General features: G+C 42.0%; 1 protein-coding gene across 5 annotated transcripts in view; it reads left to right on the top strand.

The window, feature by feature from the left end:
- SCG5 (secretogranin V) overlaps positions 1-18,767 on the top strand; it is a 56,097-nt gene that overhangs the window by 17,714 nt on the left and 19,616 nt on the right. For all 5 annotated transcript variants that reach the window (XM_053594948.1, XM_053594947.1, XM_053594949.1 and 2 more), the window contains exon 3: positions 17,857-18,006. In XM_053594948.1, coding sequence (XP_053450923.1) covers positions 17,857-18,006 — 150 coding nt within the window. The remainder of the gene's footprint in view (positions 1-17,856; positions 18,007-18,767) is intronic.

Below are 18,767 nucleotides of genomic sequence, written 5' to 3'. Positions count from 1 at the left end.
CAGGGGAGGGTGTTAGGAAGTGGTCAAAAGATAAGCCAGGTGCCATTCATACATGGGGTGTTCACTAATTGGGCACCTGTAATTAACCTGCCAATGACCATGAGTTGACACTATGCACCAATATGTGCGTGAGAGTGTGTGCCTGTACATGTGTGGAGGGAGAAAGAAAAGGTTAGGGCTCTGCTTAAATATATGAAATTGGACTATCAAGCTCACAAACTCATCCTGGAAAAAGTGTTACATACCTCATTGCTGAATATCACTACAGTCACCTTTGAAATACTTCCCTTGGTAAGCTAGGCACTGGTGCCAGCACCTAGTTCACCCTTCAAAGAAATTTTCTAACTCTTTTTCTGGAATTGCCATCAGAGCTGTTGTTGTATTACCTTTGGTGTCCTGAAGGTCATCAAAATATCTTCCCTTTAATATTTCCTTTATCTTTGGGTAAAGAAAAAAGTCATTGGGAGCCAGATCAGGTATGTAGGGTGTTCCAATACAGTTACGTGTTTACTGGCTAAAAACTCTCTCATACACAGTGTTGTGTGGGCTGGTGCATTGTTGTGATGCAAGAGCCCATTTTTGCACACGGCTTTCTTGTGCCAAGATTTTCAATTAAGATTCTCCTGTTTCTCCATCAATGTTTACTTTGTCTGTTATTCTTCTCACAGATAGAAGGTAATTTTGACATACAATTCAATTAATTTTTGTGATGTTTTTGTCAATTCTGCTTGTTATTGGCCACCCTGACCAATGATCAGGGATGCGTTCTCTCCTCTCAGAAAATCATTTAATCTATTGTACATTGATGTTTTCTTCATGGCTTTATCCCCATAAAGTTGGACTAACATGTCCCTGACTTCACTTCCACTCCTGCCAAGTTTAACAAGAAATTTGATGTTTGTTCTGCTTTAATTCAAATTCCAACATTCTCATGAAGGCACACAAAAACATGCAATTAAAATGAACGCCACTCAGCAAGACACTGCCACACATCAACATGAACACAGCTGTGAGACACTGATATACTAAGGTTATGAAACCTTGCTCAGTTGTCTGTACAGTGCTGCCAATGTAAGTGCACGGTGGCAAGTTTGTGAACTTGTCAGAGCTCTTTTATGAGCCTCTGTAAGTTGACCAGCCAAGGGATTGTAGTGAACTGGTCAACATACAGAGGTGGTCAATATAAGGAACAAGGCCTACTCTACTAATACCTGTAGGTGCATGTCCAGTTTATGAAAACCAGGTCAACTTAAGGAGGTGGTCTATGTAGGGAGATGGTCAACTATGGAAGGTCAACTGTGTAACTCACATACTATACAATTCACTCATTTAAAGTATACAATTTAGTGGGTTTAAGTATATTCATATCAGCAATTTAAAAACATTTTGACACCCCAAAAGAAGCCCTAATCCCCTTGGCCATTCCCCCTATCTCTGCCCCTTCCCTACCCCCTCACTCCCTTTCCCCAGACCCTGGTAACCACTAGTCTTCTTTCTGTGTGTGTGGATTTGCCTCTTCTGGACATGTCAAATAATTGGCATCATAGGATAGTAGTCTTTTGTGATGGGGCTGTTTCCTGACTGTTGTTACTTGCCCTAGTCAATGGTACACCAGCCTGACTTGGAAACAGGAGATATTAAGTAACCAGATAGACTGATTATTTCAAATTATATGATGTTTTTAGGCCTGTTTGGGCAGAGGAAACTGCCTGAAACCATGACTTTCCTACCTAGTAGATAATCAGAATCATCTGTGAAGCTTAAAATGAAAGATTCCTAGGCTGCAGGCTCTCCAGGAATTCAAATTTGCTAGTTCTAGAGACTTTTGCTGCTTAGGAGTTTTTCAGTGCCCTTCATGATCCTAATGACTGCCAAGCTGTTGGTGATGGGACTCACTTCATGGAGGAAAGGAAACTCAGTTTTGGATGAAGGCATGAGAAGAAATGACCAATACCTGCAGACTGGCTGTACCAGCTGCAGCCTCTAATCCAGTGCATCTTGTAGGAAGGGAACTGCACCCCTACTGTAGGCCACTTCTACAGGCCACATCACTGGCTTAGGTCAGCCTGTCACCTTTGACCATGGTGGATAGTTGAAGGCCAAAAAACCCAACGATATCAGCCTTTGGTAGTTACCATTCAGCTATCAAAAATCTATGATGTGCTACTGTGGGAAGAATACTGGATGTAAAGGCTGGAGCTTGCCAGAATATCCCACTGACTAAGTCCCGGGGCCACTGTGAGCACCCGGTGGAGTGGCCGGGAGAAGGGATACACTGCACAGGATTACTGGACAAGACAGGACTTCAGGGAACATCTTGTTCACCCAGCTCATTTCATAGTAGAGAAAACGAGGCCCTGAGAGGTCAAGTTATTGGCTGAAGATCATAAAACTCTGTGCAGCCAGCCTTGAGGCCTGAGAGTCACAGCTTTTGCCTCCTTCTCTTTTCTCACTGTGCTTTCCCCATGTCTGGGATCTGAGGAGTCATGTCCAAGTGCCTTTCATTTTAACAATATTAACAACGTCTCTAGTTATACACACTCCTTGGATTCTTTTGTTTCTATAAATAACACATGTTCTGCAGAGAACCGTTTACTTACCTTCAGGATCATAGAGGGAGGCCATTCCTGCAACAAAGATGTATTGGACATCTATTATGTATTATGGGTACTGGAGGGAGTGGTGAGGGTAAGGAAGCCCCCAGTCTAACTCAGGAGATGTGGCAGGAAGGCAGATGCTGACACCTGTCTTCCTCCCTGCCTGCTCCCTACCCACGGCCTGGGCCAGGGCCTGGGCCAGGGTGGCAGAGGCAGTCCCAGCCTACTGTGCCTCCAGTTTGGGCCTCAGAGAATCTTCTTAGTCTAATTAATACTCACTCTTTTCCCTCTGCCTATCAAATGGGGGTGGTGGATGTCCACAAGAATCAAACCCTTGGGGGTTTCTGAGTCAAAAACGTTTTAAGATTTACATGACATTTTTGTGGTTGTGCCCACCCACCAAAGTCTCTTAAATCTCAAATCACTGCCTTGAAATGAATTAAAAGTGCATTTACACATCAGGGCCGCTTTCCCCTAAAATGTACCTAATGCTCAGAAATAATTAAAATAAGGTGGGTATCTCAAATAATTTATACTTATTCTCAAGAAATTTATCCTACTTCCATTTTGGTAAACAACACATTTATCTAGTTCTGTTTAATTAAATGATCATATCAGTTTTAGGTCCTGATTTGTTTTATTATTTAAATTAAAAAAAAAAAAGCCTGGTTTCTGCCACTTCTGAAGGTACAATATGGAGACTGAGATGAACCTAAGGTCAAGAGGGAAACTAGTTTAGCTGAAGGTGTTTTCCTTATGTTTATTTTATTTCATTTTTTATTGTTACATTTAGTTTTATTGAATTCCTGCAGCAAAGAAGGAGTTAGAGCTCTGATGCCGTAAGTCTCATTAGGTAAAACCAAGTACCATTTGTCTGTAATGAAAATTTCCCTTTCCATTGGTAGGAGAAATGACTGAGCCCTCCACGTTATCTAAAACTCCCTTTGGCTTTTGTGGCAGTTTTCCTGTCATTGGGAAGTGGGCTTTCTGAAGCACAGAGGAGGTGAAAACCTCCAAGGGGTTTATCCCTGTAGCATCTCCTTCACATGCAGGGGGGAGGTGGCTGGCGGGGCAGGCGTGGCTGTTGCTTCTGGAATCACAACCAGTCCCATCACTCATGCATCCCCGCTTTGTTTTGAATCAAGGATTTCAAACATCCTCAAAAGCTCTTCCCGGTAATTCCAAAACTCTTAACAAATAAATCTTAATAAAAAAAATATGCAGAGGAGTAGAAAAATATCAAAGATATGGTTAAGTTTTCCTTCTGAAAATCTTGCATGAGATTTTCCATTACAAGCAAACTTCTGAGTAGGAAAGCGATTCCTGAGTTTTTCTTCTTATCAACACAAGGGAGCTGAGTCATGGCTACTGCTTTAAAACACTGAGCCCGATTGCCTACTCAATTAGACATGGAAAGGGACATATTATATAAGACGTAAATGCATATTCATTTATTCGTCTATGAACCTGCTTGCTGTTACGTAGCTTCTAGTGAAGGAACCACAAAGAAACACATCTAGTGGACGCTTCAACTGGCCAGGTATTCGGAGCTCTCTGGATGCTCGCTGGTGGTGGGTTAGTTACGGCAGGGAGTCTAGCCCATTTGACAGTTAGCCAGACCCTTTCACTTCCATTCCCACTCAGCTGGCCCTTTGGCCATTTCTCTGTTCATTGGCATCTGAATTCAAGAGGAAAGAAACAAACATTTATTAAGTGCCGTGTTTGCACCGGTTGATCTTCTCAATGCAGTATTATCATCATCCCTGTTTTCACAGAGAAGGAAACAAATATTCAAATAAGACAACTTGTTCGGAATCACGGACGTTTCTAAGCAGAGAGCTTGTATATTACTAAGTGACAACTACAGCTAACATTTATTAAACGTGATATTTGCCAGAATCTGTACAAAAAAAAGCCTTGAGAGGATTATTTTGTTTTATCCTGATACATCTTAAGATTGGTATTACTGGTATCCCCATTTTATGGGCAAGGTCATACAGCTAGTGTGACGGAGCCAACATCCAAACCCAGACAGCTGGATTGTAGCCTCCACTTCTGACCGCCATGCCTAACCCCTTTGTACCTGTTCTGACCGATACCGTAGCCACCAGTCCCACAAGGGCACTAACACTTCACATCTGGCTAGTTTGAATTGGGACATGCTCTAAGTATAAACTATATACCATAATTTGAAAATAGAACAAGAAAATAATATAAAATATCATCTTGGTAATTTTTTATGTCACACACATTGAAATGATCATTTTGCTATCGTGGAATAAATAATAAATCATTGAATGTAATTTCAACTTTAAATCTTATCTTTAATTTTTGAAATGAGGTTACTAGACAGTTTAAAATTACATATGTGGTTTACATTATATTTCTATTAGACAGCACTGCTATATATGGCTCAAAAAAATAGTAGAGAGGAACTGAAATTTACTCATGCCAACATGATTTCTCATCAGTGGTTTTAGTTAAAACATTTGGTCAGGATCAAGTGAGGAGATAGAGGCCATTTTTGAATATAAGTCAAGTGATAGTTATGAATCTGAATCACATCTGCTTTCTTCACCCCTATTACCATGTGTGGGAAGAAAGATCACTGGTTTTCTTTTGTTGTTGTTGTTGCAGTTTGGCTGAGGCCGGGTTCAAACCTGCCACCCTTGATATATGGGGCCGGCGCCCTACCCATGCCCAAGATTGCCGGTTTTAAGGTTCAAAGAATTCTGTGAGTTACATTTCCTGTGTCTATGTGGGGTGCTTCACCTGCCTAAGTGTGTGTTACCAGAGGTCCAGCTCCCGGGCTTACCACCATCCACATGGCTTTGTGAGCATCTGCATCTGTGCCCCCCAGGTATGGTACCTGGAGCTGATACACAACACATAGCTGAAGATTTCTCCTTGATTTTGTCACAGTTTTATTCTTTTTTTTTTTTTGCTGTTTTTGGCCGGGGGCTAGGTTTGAACCCGCCACCTTCGGCATATGGGACCGGTGCCCTACTCCTTGAGCCACAGGCGCCGCCCCTCATAGTTTTATTCTTAATAACTATTGCCAGGCAGAGATTGCATGGATACAAAAGGAAGGAGTTGGGAATATTTGTGTGAGGTGGGAAAACAACAGGCCAGGAAAACATTATCAAAGGTTTGTAGGAATTTAGTCTGACATCCTATCTCCCACAAGGCACACATCACGTGCTCTTTCCTTATAAGGCTGGAATAAAAAATAATAATAAAAATAACGTCCTACGAAGAGGTCGCTGTTTGTTCAAAACAAATGTTTATTCTAGCCATTTATTAGGAATGCTTACTGATTTGAAGCAGCTTTTGGAGAGAGAAACTGAGGCATCAATAATTAATGCAGGTACCAATTTGTACATTCTTTCTCAAGGCCCAGAAGGCCTTGCCTGACCCAAATCGAGTCCCTATGTCTTAAATGGAGGGAAGTAACATAATGGAATAATTATATTCCTGAACTGTGTCTCCTGGTCTGTGCCAGGGATGATGCTCTCCTGGCACCAGGCCGGCTGATAAAGGGGACTCTGGTCTGGCACAGCCCTGCCAGACCTTGCCGACTCCCGCCTCCACCCCGTGCAACATGAGTGCATCATGGTCTCCGCTACCCCTACTCACACCTTCTCAACCTGTGTTCCCAGTGACCTGCTTCCCCCGTGAAGCCCAGGCTGGCTGGAAAGTTGAGTCTTAACAGAAACCACCAAAGAGCTCTGGGTCTGTGGCGGAGGGCCACCTCACCATAGTGTCCTTGTGTGGATGTCGTCTGTCAGCTCACCCTTTCCTTGCTCTCCTCTCTCCTAAGCATCTTCAAATTTCCTTGACTCTTCTCCTTTGTATTGGAAACTATCTCCTGGGATGCTTGATCACTAATTATGAACTTCCTACACATTTTCCCAGCTCTGGTCTGGCCTCTGATGTCTTATGCATCTTGATTTCTGCCTGAAAGAGCCTCACCGCCATTGACTTTTTCTCCTTACCTGAGAATCTGACACACCCTGCTTGTCTCTTTAGCTGACACCCCAGGGACCTTGTAATTCCTGCAAGTGAAGTCACTACATGGAGTTAAAATAATCCTCCCCAAAGTCCTCTACATTGCACACACACACACAGGAGCAGAGTATTACAAAGTAGTTAGTGTTACCCAAAGGACTGACACCCAGGACTTGTGTGTCATTGAAAGCAGAGCAGTGGGGTCAGGTTCTAGATAAGGGATGTCATCAGCAAGTGCAGTGTCAGAAAGAAAGATGCTGTGGGGGCTTTACCTACCTGTAGGCAGTAGGTCTCTATGTGGAACCAGAAGCTACAGGGGCCAAACTCATATTGTGACTTTTTCACAATTTCATCCATATCCCCACCTATTTCTGATCATTACCCTAATTCTATTTATGTCCTGTGATTTTTTCAACTTCAAATTAAGCTCCACTCTGACCATCGGGCATGTCATATAATTTCAGCAAGAATCATGGAATACAGTTTTTAGAGGACAAAATTGTGCCTTAGCCTCAGTATAAGACATGCTTGGCCTCCATAGACATTGTTGAGTTGAGACCTCCTTCCAGGCAGCAAATCAAAGTTATACAAAGGAACTGAAAGTGCTATTGCCAATCACCTATTCAAAATGACTTCTTTGAAACCTACCAAAACTGTCCTAAAAATGCCTCATTTCCATATTATTTTGTTTTATTTGGGGGGAGTTGTACAAATGTATTGGGAAGGGGCGGGATTTTGGTGGCTGCAGAAAAATTAGCTAAATTCACAGAATAAAATTTGAACTTTTGCAAATGAGTAAACAGCCAAAACAAACATCACGTTGGAAAAAAATACACATTTTCTCCTTTTGAAAAGCAAGCAATGCCTAAGCAAAATACCTTAAAAGTGAACTGAAATGCTTTTCTAAAATAAACAACTTTGCTTGTGATCCTAAATTGGGACCACATGTAGATGTGAAAACTGTGAGCGCGGACGCTGGGAATCCGCGTCTCTGCCTCCACTGTTTGCGTGCCTCCCCGGAGAGGATGATAATGTTGCCTCTGGTCCCCAAGGAGACTGAGTTTTTTAGATCCTAGTATGAGAGGGAAAGGCAGAAGAAGAAAGAAAAGGAATGAAAACAAATGCCTTTCAAGGCAAAATATCTGAACAATGGATCTCGTTTGGCTTTAGCCTTTAGTCATTTAGGCTCTTGGCTGCTAAGTCACATCTCCCTGGTAGGGACAGGGTAATGGCCAGGGTGTCTGCCCACTCAGCTGTGTAGGGCAGCCCCTGTGAGGATCCAGGCTGGAACTCAGAGCAGAGGGACAACTCCAGCAATCGGCCTGGGCCAGCCCCCTGCCCAGAGGCAAATCAATGAATAAGCCAATTCAGCATAGATAGAATCATTCCTTTGTTTTTCTCAGTTACCAAGTGCTGTGTGCTTTGGGGTCATTTGTCATGAGCTTAGAGAATTTGAAAGAATGTGGATATTGCAACATAAGCCCTCACCACTCTGCTAAACTGCTTACCCTGAATTCTGTCACATTGAGGCGGTAATAGCCATCTCTAAGTGAAATTGATCATGTGCTCCTTTTCTCCTTCCAGGAGACAAATTTCTCATCCCCTCTAGTGCTCCTGGTCTATTCCACCACACTGACACAGACACCAGATATGTGTATGTGAACCCATTTCGTCCCCTGTTACTGGAGGGAAAGGTCCTTGAGAGAAAGCATTACGTTGCCTGGGTGGGGTTTAGGGAATCCTGCCCTGAGAAAAATGAGCAGGATGAACGTAAGTATTAATTTAATTTCAGTCAAGCATCACATGATGACAGACCATGTGTAGATGACAGTGTTCCCATAAGACGGTGACACCTTATTTTTACTGTACCCCTACTATATTTTGGTATGTTTAATACACTCATATCCTCAGTTACCGTCTTTACCACAGTAATGTGCTGCCCAGATTGTGCAGCCTTGGAGCCACAGGCTGGACCACGCTACCCTAGGAGAGTAGAGGACTATACCAGCTGGGTTGTTAGTGCACACTGTGAGGTTTGCACAAAGATGAGATCCTCTAACAATGCATGTCTCCACATCATTAAGCATCACGTATTTAGCTTTAGGCTCCGATGTCAATAAAAAGCTCAACTGTGTTCCACCCCTGTTGCTTGATATCCCCAATCCAGCGCTGTGATCACCAGAATGAAAAATACCTAAGATCACTAATTTAGGCTCTGTTAATTGTGCTATTTGGAAATGTTGGTTAGATAATGAAAGCAGCTAACATGTGTCCAGTGCTGTTACATACCAGGCAGTGGGGTAAACATTTTACATAGAGTATCTGATTTGATCCTCCCACCAGCACTTTTTTTTTCACTAAAAAAGTGAAATCGAGGTCCAGGGAGACTATCAGAATCACAGAATGTGTGGCAGAACATGGACTTGAACTCAAGACCCTAACAACAGGAAGCTATACAAGTTTCTTTGTATAAAGGGGGCTCTCTTGTCTGTCAATCCTCCATATTTGAAAATAGTTGCTTTTCATAAATATGTTTGAATTTTAGGACTCCCACCAGATTTTCTCTCACCAGAAATCAAGGCACAACATATCCTAATACACAAAATTCATTTTGAACATGTACATAAACAAATCATTTCTTTTCACTTCTTCCTTTTACCCACCTGAATTACTTAAGTTGCACACAGCAGAAGCCTGGATGTTCGACATCCAGGAGTTTAAATGCCAGCCTCATGTTGGCCATTTCCTTCAGGCTCCCCCGCAGTGTGAAGGCTATTTGCTTGCCTTTCTCCAGCCTTTTCTCCTGGTCTCTGCCTTGTCTGTCCCACCGGGGGCCCTAATGTGTGATGGAACTGCCTCAACGCTGTTCTAAGGAGAAGCCCAAGGGCCCATTATAAGGAAGCAGACTGTCCTTCAGTTGTGAAGCTGTGGCTTCACTTTCTGTAAAAGTCTGTGCATTTACCTTAATCATGGAAAGAAACTAAACTTTTGGGGCAAGTCAGCCTTTCTTCCGTAGTGCCCGGGGCTCCTCTCAGCCCCCAGCCCAGAGCTTCCCACTGGCCCCTCCCGGCTCAGCGCCTCCCAGACTATCGTGGCCACACTTCTCTCCGGTCCTGCTCCCAGCCCCGGCCTGGGGAGCCCTTCCCAGGTCTCTGCCTTCTCTCCTCCTGGCCTTGGGCACTCTTCGGCACCTTCAGCTTGGCTAGGAATCTGAGGGGGAAAGCAAAGTCGGCCAGGCCTTTGCTGGGATGACCCATCCAGCTACATCAGTTGATAAAAGAAAAGCTGGTCATCACTTTATAAATGATGTATCAAGACCACAGTGTATTTTTAGCGTCTGCTGTTTGTGGTAACATAAATGAAAACTGCAGGATCCTTTCCCTTGAGCTGAATGGCTGGTATTCAGGCAAGCATGCCCTCTCCCTGCCAGACTCTCCTCACGGAACTCCCTTTTTATGAGGTGGGTGACTGGCTCCTTGGCACCAGGCTGCCCCACCACAATTCTCCTTTATTGCCCAGCATGATGCCCAGTCGCACGACTCCCTGGGGCTGCAGGCGGGGGAGGGTGCTGGGGAGACTGCTGGCTGTGAGCTCGTCTGGGTGTCACTGAATGGTGAGGCAGAGTCTGCAGGGCAGGGACTCTGTCTGGCGTGAGGCGGGCGCACAGACTGAAAGGAACCACGGTAGCAGAACAGCAGCTGGCTTCTCATGTCAGAGTGGCTCTGCTGCCGCCTGGCTCCATAGTAACAGTCGTGGGCGCTTTGGACCCCCTGAGTGAGCTGGAAATGACAGGCCCCTGTTATTCTGACAGGTCATTCTCCAACTGTTGGTCTAGAGCTAGAGCCAGGCTTTAGAAGACTGACTAATCCCCCTCCCCACCGTGAAGGGCCTGAATGAATGGGCTGCATAAAGCCCTACAAGGCTCTCCTGGTGCCATCTTGGAGTGGAAACCAGCTGGAATCCACAGGGTACCAACTTGTAGAGTGGATTTAGGCAAGTAACACTCTCCCAGGGCTCACTTTCTCACTTAGAATTACGAGCACTGATTCTTGTCCTACTGACCTCACTGGAATGTTGTTAATAAGCATATAAAAGCACTTTGAAACTATTGAAGCCATAACATTACAAAAAAAGTAAAAAAAAAAAAAAGAAGAAGTGGGGAGGGAGCGCTGGCCCATCTATAATGTTCTTCATTTCTGACCAACTTTGATTTCCAGTAAAGCTGTCCCCAGCAGCCCCAGCCAGGAGAGCTCTTGCATCATGGTACCATGGCATCGGGCTCCATGGAGGTCCTCACAGGCACATTCAAGAGAGGCCTTTCCCTCTAACCCACAGAATTAACATGAGTGAGAAATGGTGCATCAGGGTCCTTTTCTTATGAATTGTTGAGAGAGTGCCTCTTTAGAGTCTGCTTTAAATAAAAGGTTTTCAACTGCAGCTAAAGGGCCCTTAACTGAAACCCAAAGTGGCTTTTAAGAAGGCTCTTCGCAGATGAGTGATGTCAAAAATTCCCTAAGGTATGAGTGAGAGGGGCTCTTGCAGAGCTAACTTAATCTCATTTATATATACTTTTAATAAACTCGGCTCTTTCATTTCCTAGCCTCTTGCTGCTCAAAGTGTGTGGTTTGTGGACCAGCAGTATCAGCATCATCTGGGAGCTCATTAGCAATGCAGTCTCAGGCCCCACCCTCCACCTTGAACCAGAATCTGCATCTTGACAAGATCCCCATGTATGTGTGGTAATGCAAATCAGAAGAGATTTGCAGGGCCAAGACCCACTCCCAGTTGATTTATTTAGGTACTGTAATTCATTATGAAAAGGGTTTGGTATTACCAGGATTAATAGTTTATAAGGAGCAAGGAGACAAAGAACTTTCAAAATCATAGCAGCTGAGATACAGATATATAGCATATAGCTGTATGCCCTTTAATACTCTGAGAACACACTGTTACTAGAAAGGAGTAGTCATTGATATTCCCAATAATGGTCCCAAGTTATCAACAAGAGGCAAAAATCATATTCCCAAGCTGCTGCTTAAAGTATTTCCCTGAAATTCACAGTGAAAATTTTTGTTAAAAATTATTAAGGTGGAGCCTGTGGCTCAGTTGGTAAGGCGCCTGCCCCATATACCGAGGGTGACGGGTTCAAACCCGGCACCAGCCAAACAGCAACCAAAAAATAGCCGGGCATTGTGGCGGGCGCCTGTAGTCCCAGCTACTCGGGAGGCTGAGGCAAGAGAATAGCTTAAGCCCAGGAGTTGGAGGTTGCTGTGAGCTGTGTGAGGCCACGGCACTCTACCGAGGGCCATAAAGTGAGACCCTGTCTCTACAAAAAAAAAAAAAAAAAATTATTAAGTAAATAAATATTGATCATAAAGGGGGAGGTTTAGTTGAGGGAGGCTATACGGAAAACCATATTCCACAGTAAAGGGATAAGGGAGTTATTACTGTAAGTGGAAACCTCAGTTGACTCACATTTTTTTTTGAACATTTTGGAGAGTCCAATGACAGCAAGATAAGATGTGATACCAGAGATTTACCCTAAAACTAAATGACTAAAAAAATCTGAACAGTACAACAAAAAGGTCATGACTATTCAGAGCCAGATAAAATATTGGGAGTTGGTAGGTATTCAATTTCCTTCCCTCCCTCCCTTCCTTCCTTTCTTTTTCTTTCATTCCTTTCTTCTTCCTCCTCCTCCCCCTCCCTTCTTCCCTTCTTCCTCCTTCTCCTTCTTTTTCTTCTTCTTTCTTCTTTGGAGAAAAGACATACAGAATTATTTCACCCGTACTCAGGGAGAACCACAGAATGATTATCTACCCCCGATAGGGTTCAGAAACTTATTACTATTATGGCCTCAATTTTCATATTTTGTTGGCTAGGTACTGACAACTGCTCTTCAGAAGGCAGAAAAATGGATTTGAGACCCAGAAGAGTTTTTCAAGCAACCAGAAAAGTTCATGCCCTTGTCTGGGCAAGGGAACTCTGGAGTTGCTGGACCTCAGGAGCTGGTTCTTGAGAGTGTTGCTAGGAGTGGTGTTGAAAGAGGACAAGTCCTTGGGTGGCAAAGCATGGAGCTGAGGTTGATCAGATAGCCACGGCCAGTAAGAGCCTGACCCCAACCACAGCACTGCCCAGCTGAACTGCCAACCTCAAGGGATACACAGAGGAGGCAGACTAGAGGCACATAGCAGAGATGGAAATGCAGAAAAGAGCCCGGGTATGGGTGAACGCTTGGCAGATTTTTATGGAGGGTTCCAGCTCAGGCCAAGAAGGAGATTTAAGGGCTCTGGCCTGGAGAAGGCTAACTCAGGTCCCTTTCCCCTTCTCTCTCACTCCCTGCTCTGCATTGTCTTCGAGCATTACAACTAAATGGAAATTTCTTTTCAATACAAAGGAAAGATCTAACAATGATTTGGTATCTAGAGCTTAGAAGTAAACAGCTGCATCATACCAATTTTATTATAGAAAGCGAAGTTTATATAACCAAAACTGGGCTTAAAACTCAGTTGGCAAGAATTAAATATTTTCCATTTTATTCTAGAGACATTTGGAGAGTGCCATGGCTGTGGTGGAAACAGATAAATAAAGTATCATCACAAGATAGAATTAATTGGTTGCCTGAAATAATTTCAAAGCTGCAAGTGAAAGATCCTGTCTCTACCAATGCTGGCATTCTTTTCTCAAATCAGCAGACTTAGGAAACCTCATAAATGTTTGGCCCATTTCTCTCCTGTGCATGCTAGAAATCTTATCCCAACTCACCTTGCAGCCTCCCTACTAACCATAATCCTTGTCACTTCCCTCCTGACTGTTAGTAGCAGCCTTTAGTAGCAGTTAAGAGTGGACCTTCTTAACTTCGTTCCACCTACCTTTACACAGAAGTCTGTTGTCTATTCAAACATCTATTGCCTATATCACAATAAATTATATTCAGGAATCTATCTTTTACATACTACTGCTTATTTTGTTAGTCTTAAATAACCAACTAGAATGAAGAACCAGTTTAAGGGCAGGAACCATGTCTTTCACATTTATATTTTCCATAGCACCTAATGTCATCATCAATGTGTGGTGTGTGGCTGCAGGAAGTCTTCCATGTCCTTGATCTGAGTTAGATACTTGACTTCTACCGAGTTGTGACATCCTGCTGTATTCCAGTCACATAATAAGTGCACTGCAACTGGCTACATCATGTCTGTGTATTTCCCCTTAGAGTAAATGTCATGAGTGTAGGACCTACATGTAGGGCTGGTTCATCACTGACCCTCTGGTACCTAGTCTAGGTTTATTCATACATGATATGGTCTGGGCAAGGGAGAGAAATGTTATTAGAAATGTTGTTAGTTAATGTAAGATAACTAAAAACATTTTTTAGTTGTTAGTAGAGTTAATGTAAGCTAATTAAGGAGACTGGGATGAAGGGACCAAATAGCGTCCATAGCATCATAACATTTTGGTTGTCTTGGCTTTAGGTATAATAGATGATCATAATGTAAATATTATAATGAACTAGCATTTGGTTGTATATGCAACTATTTATTTTCAGTTTATTTTATCTTTTTATACTGGTTTAACTGTCTATAAATTTCCAACTCCTGGCGTGCAAAGGACAGCGTTTTTTACTTCTACATTTCTCCCACAGTTCCTACCTCAGCGAGTGTTTCTTGATTTGACGTTATTAAATGCAGTTTTAAAAGAGCCTGTGTTCTAATATATCTGCCTGGTGCTAAACATCTGTTACTTCCTAACAAGTGCCATATTCATTTTAATGGCACTGGTGCATAGAGGTAAATAGAGCTTTGGCAGGCCTTTCATAAGGGAAACTGTGTTTGCTTCCTTCATTAATTACTAATGGAGCATTAAGACATGCATTCCCCTGTGAGCCAAGTCGGATAATTCCTGGCAATTAATGCTAGGATGCTTTCAAAAGTTGAGACACGTATGAACACACCAGAGAGCATGCCCCATAGCAAGCACAGAGCTGGCCACAGTGCCAAGATTATATAAAGTTTCAAATGTATCAATACCAAGTGGACTGATATGTCTGCTTAACTTTGCAGTTTTGGGTTAATGTGGAGTAATAAATATGTATCCCCAGAATCTCTGTGAATATAGAGACCACAGTATGAATTAGACAAATCATCAGAGAAATACAGAAAGGTTAAAAATAAAACAATGGTCAAAGATTTACCAACCAAATATAAATCAACAGAATGAGAGTGTCTCTTTGATTATTGACATACAATTTCAAATGCAATTTGTCTTTGATTATCGACATACAATTAAAAGGTAGAATTTATACCCTTGGACAACTAACATAGCATCAACATGATAAAGTAAGAACAGTAAGAAATAAAAACCAACAGTCACTAATTGTTAGTAGGAGGATTTAACATACAGCCATCAGATTATGATAGAGTAAGCAGATAAAATATGAATAAGGACATAAAAATATAATTAACGATGTCAAATAACTGGCTATATTTAGATGCTGATGGGTTTTATAAAATACTTATTTTGAAGATTCACATAGAAAATTTCCAAAAAAAATGGTTTGATAGTCTACAAAGGAAATACCATTTTTTTTTAACATGGAGAAATTGTGCAAGCTACCCACTCTCATTGCAAAGTAATGAAATGTAACATAAAGGTAAACAAGACAAAAAAATAGTCTATTCATTTAGTGCTATCTGAATCTGGGGGCTAGAGGAATTAAAGGAGTTAAGATTGTCCTTTTAAGGTTAAACTTTAATCAAACGATATATGAAGACAGTCATGCAAAGTCACTTCAAAGAGATGGAATGATTCCCAGGACACAGATCTTGCCATGATCCTACTGAATATATTAACATTTCCAAAGGAAGAAAATGTGTCACTCCAAAGGGGGTCTGGGCTTGGCGCCTGTGGCTCAAGAGGCTAAAGCGCCAGCCACATACACCTGAGCTGGTGGGTTCAAATCCAGCCCGGGCCGCCAAACAACAATGATGACTGCAACCAAAAAAACAAAAAAAAAAAATAGTCGGGTGTTGTGGCAGGCACCTGTAGTTCCAGCTACTTGGGAAGCAGAGGCAAGAGACTTGCTTGAGCCCAGGAGAAGGTTGCTGTGAGCTGTGCCATGGCACTCTACCTAGGGCGACAACTTGAGGCTCTGTCTCAAAATAAAGGGGGTGGGGAGGTTCTGGTTCAGCAAAAAAACCAAATGCAAGTACCATTGCTCAGTCAGGGACAAGGGAGCCTCATGCAACTGGACTTCACTAATCTGGCAAGGTGACAAGACCATCTTTTTTTTGGGGCTGGAGTGCAGTGGCATAATCATAGCTCTATTGAGTCTTGAACTCTTGATTGGGCTCAAGTGAGTCTCCTGTCTCAGCCTCTGGATAGTTAGGATTATAGCCATGTGCCATTGCCCTTGGGGAGATCATCCTTCTGAAGACGGTGGCAATGTGGAGTTATTTTCACCTGATTTGACTCTAGTTTTAGGCACACCAACACACTTTTTGATTCCGAATTGACCTATTTTGTATAGGTCTATACATAGGGCGGTTGTGCATTAAGGGAGCTGTTGAGTGTGGGGTTCCTGTGTTTGCACAGAATTGATAAATAGAAAATCTTTTTAACATATGGTCTGATGTGGTGCTGGACAAGGAAGCTTCCTGAACCTTATAGGATGTTACGGCTAAGGATGTTAAGTTATGCAATATAAGTTGTTCCCATTCACTGCTGTGTCTTGGAGCTCAGAGCAGGTTTTAGTGTGTGCGAGGAACTAAAATATTTCATGAGGCATGAAATACATGGGAAAGGATAGAATTATTTAACAAATGCTGGTGGGATAATTGGTTAACTATCTTACATACACTAAAATAAATAACATATGACTTTAAAGAGTTAATGTAAAAATAGGAAAAATAAAAGAAATATCTAAATGTTAGTAGGACTTCTGAATGGGCAACAATTTTAAGTTTAGAAGGATAAGAAAGAATTGCAAAGAGAATAACAATGACAAATCTGGCTATATAAATATTTAAACTTATGTTAGCAAAATATTATAATGATAACCAGAATTAAAGTCAAACAGCATGGGAAACATTTGCAGAAAATGTGATAACCCAAGCTCTAATATCCTTATCAGATAAAACTTTCATACAAATTGATGAGAAACATTAAAATTTTAAGTGCATAAACAGACAACTCACAAAAAAGAAATTGAAACTAGCAAGCACATGAAATATTTGAACTGGTAATCAAAGACATTCAAAATAAAACAGTAATTTTAAAAATTTAAATTAGCAAAGAAAACATAAATATTTATTTTTATAAAACCCAGTGCTGGTGAGGATATTGTAAAAATGCTATTCTCATATTTTCTTGGTGATATTTTTATAAATTGGTACCTCCTTTTTGGAAAGACAATCTGGCAATACAATATCAAGAGTCATAAAAATGTTTTTAGCCTTTGACCCACTAATTTGACTTCTGGGAATCTGTCCTAAAGAAAATAAATTCAAAACATGGAAAAAATTAAATGCCCCAAATAAATTGAGAAACACTCAATGTGTCACAGTAGGGGAATAGTTAATATGTCATTGTACAGCCACTGGATAAATCACTACACAGCCATTTATAATTATAGAAATAGAGACCAGGCAACCAAATGGAAAGATGTTTGTGCCTCAATATTAACTTTTAAAAAATGAAAAAAATTATATACAAAAATATATGCAGAGGAGAAAAGATTAGAATAAATATGCCAAGTTTTAACTGGTTGAACTATTAGGGAACAGGAGGATGACTGTGTTTTTCTTTATTTACCTTTTCTTAATAATGTGCTTTGAGCCTGTTGTACCCAGATGGCCCCTGCCTCACATTCTCACCCTGATCTTGCCCCCAAGCTCCATGGCCAGCTCCTGGAGCTCTATCCCATCTGTGTCACTACCACTCGAGTTTGAACTTGGCCGGGAGAACCTCCCATCCCACCAGCCAAATGAAATTCCATCTTTCCCATGCTCCCATAAGGCTGTATTCATGTCTCTATTACAGCACATACACAGTTTGCCTGTGTGTGGAGATGCTACAGTGTGTGTCTGTTTCTGCCTAAATTTCTAAACCTCTAGAGGGCAAGAACTGTTTCATTTATTTTTCTCTTTTCACAGCATAGGACACAGTGCTTTGCCTGTATGGTTGCCTGAAAAAATATTAGTGGAAATGAGTTTAATTGCACTGCTGTGAACGCCTTCTGATTCCCTGGCAGGTGGCGCTCATGAAGGACTGCAGCACTTGGGTCCCTTTGGCAACATCCCCAACATCGTGGCAGAGTTGACTGGCGACAACATTCCTAAGGACTTCAGTGAGGATCAGGGCTACCCAGACCCTCCAAATCCCTGTCCTGTTGGGAAAACAGGTAATGGACATGCTCTTGGGTTCCCATGAAAAGTAGTGGCTTTGGGAGGAAATTAGAAATTCTAACGCTAGCTACAAATATTCCCAGAACTTATAATTCTATTCTGATGAGCCCTTGTGCGTTTGTAAGTAGATGGGAAAGAGAAATTTATTCTAGAACCTTTGTGTGAATTCCGGTGTTCAGATACACCCCACGTGGTGTATCGCCCTTGTCATGGATTTACCTTCTTTCTATCTCTCCGCTTCCTTGGGAATTAATGCTCTTTCCTATACTTGGTAACTCTTCTAATAAAAGAGAACAATTTTTTCTTCTTCTTCTTCTATGATTTTTAGTGTCTTTGGAGCTGGTTGGTGCTTTGATTATCCACACCTGTTTGTTTTTCTTACTTCCATTGAATACTTTAACTAAGTCATACATCAACACCCAATTACCTTCCATTCTAAAATCCTAGTTATGTAGGTGCCAAGAGGTAGTATGTAGGGAGCGGGGATTAAGAAAGAAGGTAGAAATTTTCCATGCTACTCAGGCATCCCTGCACTTTCCTACCCCCAGTGCCAAAGAGAATGGTGAGTGGGCTACGCTGATGTTGAGCTTTGATCAGTTTATCTTGGTGATTAAGAGTAGTGGCTCCAGATTCAGACTACCTGAGTTTGAATTCAAAGTCAACCGGTGTGACGTCAGACAAGTTACCTAAGCACTTGGCACCTCTCCACTCTCATTTGCAAAATAGAGGAAAGAACAGGGTTAGAAAATGAGTAAGA

Source organism: Nycticebus coucang, chromosome 6 (assembly GCF_027406575.1).
Source record: "Nycticebus coucang isolate mNycCou1 chromosome 6, mNycCou1.pri, whole genome shotgun sequence".
Taxonomy (NCBI): Eukaryota; Metazoa; Chordata; class Mammalia; order Primates; family Lorisidae; genus Nycticebus; species Nycticebus coucang.
This window is presented reverse-complemented; position numbering and strand designations above follow the sequence as displayed.